General features: G+C 43.9%; 1 protein-coding gene across 3 annotated transcripts in view; it reads left to right on the forward strand.

The window, feature by feature from the left end:
• Positions 1-5649, forward strand: part of plppr5b (phospholipid phosphatase related 5b) — an 82280-nt gene that overhangs the window by 68101 nt on the left and 8530 nt on the right. For all 3 annotated transcript variants that reach the window (XM_034862091.1, XM_034862092.1, XM_034862093.1), the window contains one exon: positions 1259-1435. In XM_034862091.1, the coding sequence (XP_034717982.1) occupies positions 1259-1435 (177 nt within the window). The remainder of the gene's footprint in view (positions 1-1258; positions 1436-5649) is intronic.

The following is a 5649-nucleotide window of genomic DNA, read 5'->3' on the forward strand; positions in this document are numbered from 1 at the left end:
AGAGCTGTCTGGATTTACCCTGCAGAGATCTGAGGACCAGGTATCCATAGTCCTCAGATTGGACAGACAGTCTAGCTAACTGTCTGGATTTACCCTGCAGAGATCTGAGGACCAGGTAACCATAGTCCTCAGATTGGACACATAGTCCAGAGAGCTGTCTGGATTTACCCTGCAGAGATCTGAGGACCAGGTAACCAGTCCTCAGAAATCCACCAGAGGTTAGAACGCCATCACAGAGACAGGAGGACGGGGACAGAAAAGACATTCACCCTGAAGTGAAACCCGAAGTCTGCCAAACATAACAATCTGTCGTGTGAGCACCAAGTGTTAACGCTACAATATCCTCTCAGCCTAAATCTTTTCAATCTCCTCTCCTATCATGTGCTCATATCTCCTCCTCCTTTTTCTTCTCCTCTCTTTCCACTTTCTTATCTGCTCTCTGCGTTTACCTCCTTCCCCTATGCTCCGTTTGTCTCTCCTTCTCTCTTCCCCTCACCTCTCTAATTTGCTGTGTCTCCCCCTCTGGGTATCATCTTCTGCCTCAGCTCTCATATTATTATGTCGTTCCTGTCCTTTTTCTCCATCCGCCTCATTCTCCTTATTTTTTCTTCTTCTATGCTTCAGTTCCAGTGATCTGCCAGCACTTCTCTATATACGGGGGGTATGCCCTGAGGAGAGACTTTACATATCCGCTCATATTTACACACAGTCACAGCTGTCTGCCGGCATTTCATCACATAGTTTTCAATAAAACATGCACAGGGACGAGACTTCAGAACATTTTAAAAAGTCAAACCAAAGTAATGTAGATTTTCAGCATTTCCCTATCAGGAGTATATTTTCATTAGGGTGATGGATTGAATCTTCATAAACACCTCTGAGACATGACAGTTCTTACTTGCTGCTTCTGGGAGCAAAAGTTTACAGTTCAGTTTACATCAGTGTTCAAACTGATGCAGGTCAAAAGATGCAACAAAATATCCCACACGCTGTAAAGTTTATCAGTCTGCAACGTTTCAGTACTAGACCATGGTGTTCCATCCTAAGAGCAGGGGACTGTTTCAGACTTCCACTCAGTATATATATACTCCTATCCATTACTATAGATAGACACAACCCCAGCTCTACATCTCTTTCAGCAAAAGGAGGGTCCTGTGTTTATACATGTCTCTTAACTGAATAAGAACTTAGTGATTTACCAAGATCTTCGTAAATGCAGATGATCTCCAGCAATGGTTGCGTCTCTCGTCTCTGGCAGATGTACGTGACGTGCACGGTGCAGGCCAAAGGGACGCGTCTGGCCAAGCCCATGCTGTCCCTGGGGCTCATGTGTCTGGCCTTCCTCACCGGTCTGAACCGCGTGGCTGAATACCGCAACCACTGGTCGGACGTCATCGCTGGCTTCATCATCGGCACGGCCATCGCCACCTTCCTGGTGAGTCTCACTCGCACGCACACACACACACACACACACACACGCACGCACGGACGCACGCACGCACGCACACACTCACTCGTTCACACACACAACACACTCATTCCCTCACACACACAACACACTCATTCCCTCACACACACACACACATACACACTCATTCACACACAGCACACTAATTCTCTCACAAACACAGACACACACACACACACACACACACACACACACACACACACACACACACACACACACACACAAACTCTTATTCACTAAATTCCTCACTCACTCATGCACACACTCACTCACTCACTCTCAAACACACACACACACACACTCTTCTGTATGTGGACAGAAGTGTTGGGATATAGCACACTTCAAAATCAAGGCCCGTGGGCCAAATCAGAGAGGGTGGGAACACTACTTTGCAAACCAGAAAAATGTATAATTTAAAAAAGAATTTGCAATGAGCTATTTCCCTTTTCCATCCAGTTTTTCACAGGCGATAATCTGACTTCAACTTGCTGATTGTTCCCCGTTTGGATTCAATGTTAGTTTGGGTGTCTGCCCAGTTTTACCCCGTTCTTCTGCTGCTTTGCTGTTTGGTAATCCTGTCATAAAGACGTCTGAGATCCTGAAAGCCTGATGTTGACGGGTACCATCCCCTCCCGATAAAACACGCCAAGCAAGAAGAAGTCTTCTCTGACAGGCTCTTTGTGAGACTTAAACAAACACAAACAATGAACCCCAATAAACTTTCTTTTTTTATTCTGTTTGACAGTCTGTCATCAACTAGTTTCTTTGGGGCTATATCGATGCATAAACTCCAGGACTCACGGATACCGATGCCAACATTTTTGCTGGCGTTTAACCTCCTTCTTATTTCATTATTATTAATAAAACTTTGACCTAATGATGATGTAAGAGACATTTGAGTTGAGATATGCGTTCAAAATCGCAAATGTGTAAATCATGGCGGTGCTGAGGAGAAGTCAGTCAAAGTCGGTAGCATTCATCTTCCGGTAATAATGAATGTCCGTGGACTTGAGGAAATATCATCAGGCTTCATCCTCTGGGGGTTCTGCAGCAAATGTGACGACGGTCCATCCGATAGTTGTTGCCAGGGTTTTCCCCATCGTCACAAGACGCAGCACCCAAGCCGTCCTGGGCAACATCTAAGTCCAATGAATGTAAAGTCAATGTGAGCTTCAAAACTAACCAATCGACTTTCCTCAGATCTAATGATTGTGTTCCGTCCCCAGTGGACCTTTTTAGCAAGTTTTATCTTTAAGCTTTTGGACTGTTATTTATTGATTGTCTGCTCTCACTTCTCCGATGTTTCAGGCACAGATATTGTAATAATAATGGTCCATTATGATGGGAAATTTCACATCGACATTTTCTTGACAGAGGTACCCCTAAACCCCCCACCAAATATGTCCACCTAAGTCTTCCACAAACTTAGGGAAAACACCGGTTGTTGCAATATTTCAGGCCAGACCGATATGTTGAACTAACTGACCGACATTGCCGTTAGCATGGCTGAATAAAAGCTCCATTTGTCCGGTGAGACAGTGGCCTCCACCATGACCTGTTCATTTATGTAGCAGTTTAGTTTGATAATAACAGTAAAATGGATTTTTCTGCTAATCAATAAGGATTGCCAGCAGCTTAACAACCATAGGAAAATGATTTGTGTTGGAGTTCACATGTACTGTACATCGTCTACCACGGTCGCAGAGATGGCTACACAACTCAACGATGTGAAGCTAATGCTTGTCTTCGCTACACAGCTGTGCTGCACACTGTCACATAATCCACACTCAGTGATGCTGAGTGGGCCCCAGGTACAGCTGAAGATAATCACTCCCCCCTTTTCCCATCCTCTCTTCTTCTTGCGTCAGGCAGAGAAAGGCCCGTTCAGTCTGTGGCTCGAGGGCTTTTTAGAGAGAAGACTTACTCAGCCTCTTCACACTGAGCTGCATTCATGGTAAAACACTACAATGCCATCAGGGACATACAAAGACAACACTCTTTCTTTGACTTTCCCTCCTCTCCTTGCTTCCTCTCTTCTCCTCATCCTCCTCTCTTCTCCTCCTCTTCCTCTCCTCGGATGGATCTCAGATCCTTTATATTGCATCCCCAGTTCCTTCACTTGCATCTCTTCCTCGCGTCTTAGTCCGTCCCTCCAAATAAACACAGGAGAGAGGCGAGGAAATCATGGGAGGGGAGAGGACCCGATGAAATGTGCTCTAGAGGGATGAGACGTCCTTTCCTCTGTAGCGTCACGTGACTTTGTCCCTCTGGTTTCAGCTGCACAGTTTCCTAGGAAGGCTGCTTTCTGTATCCTTTAACATGGCTCCTCAGAAATCCATCCTCGCTCATAGCTCCTCAGAGATCCCTCCTCCGTCTTCGGGGCAGAAATGAGAGCTTTGAGACGGCCTTCACAAAGGAGGGACAGAACAACTTCTGTTTCAACCGAGGCCGGAGGAGCAAAGACTCAAATAAGGGAACTTGTTTCCTCTCTTCTCTCCTCCCTCCCTTTTTTCTTTAATCCCCTCTCCTTGTTTCCTCTCTACTCGTTACCACGGCTGCCTCAAAATAATAGCCCTCATTATCACAGAGAACAATCAGAGAGCTCCTGGCTCTGCAGGGATGCTGTTTTATACGTGCAAATTATCTCGCCGAGAGCCTGCTGGTATATGTGGAGTAATAAAGCCCTGCACATGGGTTATGGGGCATAACAACGTGGTTTCAGGTCTTTAGGAATTAAACAAATAAATGGGATCTTCTAATTTAGAAAAGACGAACTGAAAATAGGTGCTGAGATGGATTACGACGAGGAAACTAACAGGCACTTAGAAACCTGCAGCTAAAAGCACAACGTCAATACACAGCTTGGTGCTTCCTGGGTCTACTCTTACTGTTTATTCAGTTATTATATCAATTAGATGTAGTGAAGGTCTGTTATATGTTACCAGGTTTATCTTATTGTATCTTTTGTCTTTGATTGCATTGGCTTGTTTTTATTGTCTTTTGTAATGAGAGGAATCTGCTGAATGTGCTTTTCAGGGCAGTTTTATAGCAGCTCTTGGTTTGGCTGTCCAGCAGCTTTACTGCTGTGTTACTCCCAGCGCTCTCATGGCATCGCTCCCAGAGAAAATACATACTGGACTCTCCCTGATCAGCAGCAGACAGCAGACAGAAGCAGTTAGAGACGAGCTGGGCATTTAGCAGCTAAAGACACAGAGATTTCCCTCAGGAGCCGGTGGAGACCAAAACTAGAGTTAAAAGAGAGAGGAAATTGCACTGGCAGCATGTCTAACTCGTTTGACGGAACAGATACGCTGCTATTTTAATCAGTTCAGCTGTCCACACAAGCCACAATGCACTAAACGTGTAGAAACAAATCCCAAAGACACACAACTGAATGACAATGCTGTAGGATGAATGCCGGATATGTAAATAAGCAACTTGTCAATCAACTTTAATGGGGATGATAAGTCAATGCTGTGTTCCCAGTGCCTCCAGCTGGCCTAGAAATCAGAACATTGCTGGTTTAATCAGCAAAGTACGTATTCTGTGTCTGCAAAGGCCTTAACACCTATTATTGCTAGTCACTGTTCCATTTTTGTTCCTTTATTGTTACTATAATTGCTACTGTTCATCATGCCAACTGCTATAATTATTATTAATAATAATTCTCTATTTCTGTATATCTGAATCAGTGTCTCTGGTTTATCTGAGCTTTCTATCTGGTTAAAGGAGTTTTTCCTTGCCACTGTTCCTCACGTGCTTGCTCTTGGGGGAAGTATTGGAAATATTTGGGTCTTTGTTAACTGTACAGTGTGGTCTAGACCTGCTTTATCTGGAAAGTGTCCTGAGATAACTCTTGCTATTATTTCATACTAAAAATAAAATTGAATTGAGTTCCAAATACAACAAGGTAATATTTGCCTGAGGAGAGAATATAATACTTTAGCACACACACACACACACACATTTTGTATTCATCACTTGATTCCACAATACAAGTCAAATTTAATTAGGAATTCAATTTACTGAATGAGCCAACATTAAAACAGATTAGCACATTGTTATGACTTATAAAAGTCAGAATTATACAGCAAACATCGCCTTTTCCAAATAAACATGCTTCCTTTAGCTGCTGAGATTGAACAGGACTTTGCCAACTGTTTGGCCCCTGTTTTAGATAG

This window comes from Etheostoma cragini, chromosome 22 (assembly GCF_013103735.1).
Source record: "Etheostoma cragini isolate CJK2018 chromosome 22, CSU_Ecrag_1.0, whole genome shotgun sequence".
Lineage (NCBI taxonomy): Eukaryota > Metazoa > Chordata > Actinopteri > Perciformes > Percidae > Etheostoma > Etheostoma cragini.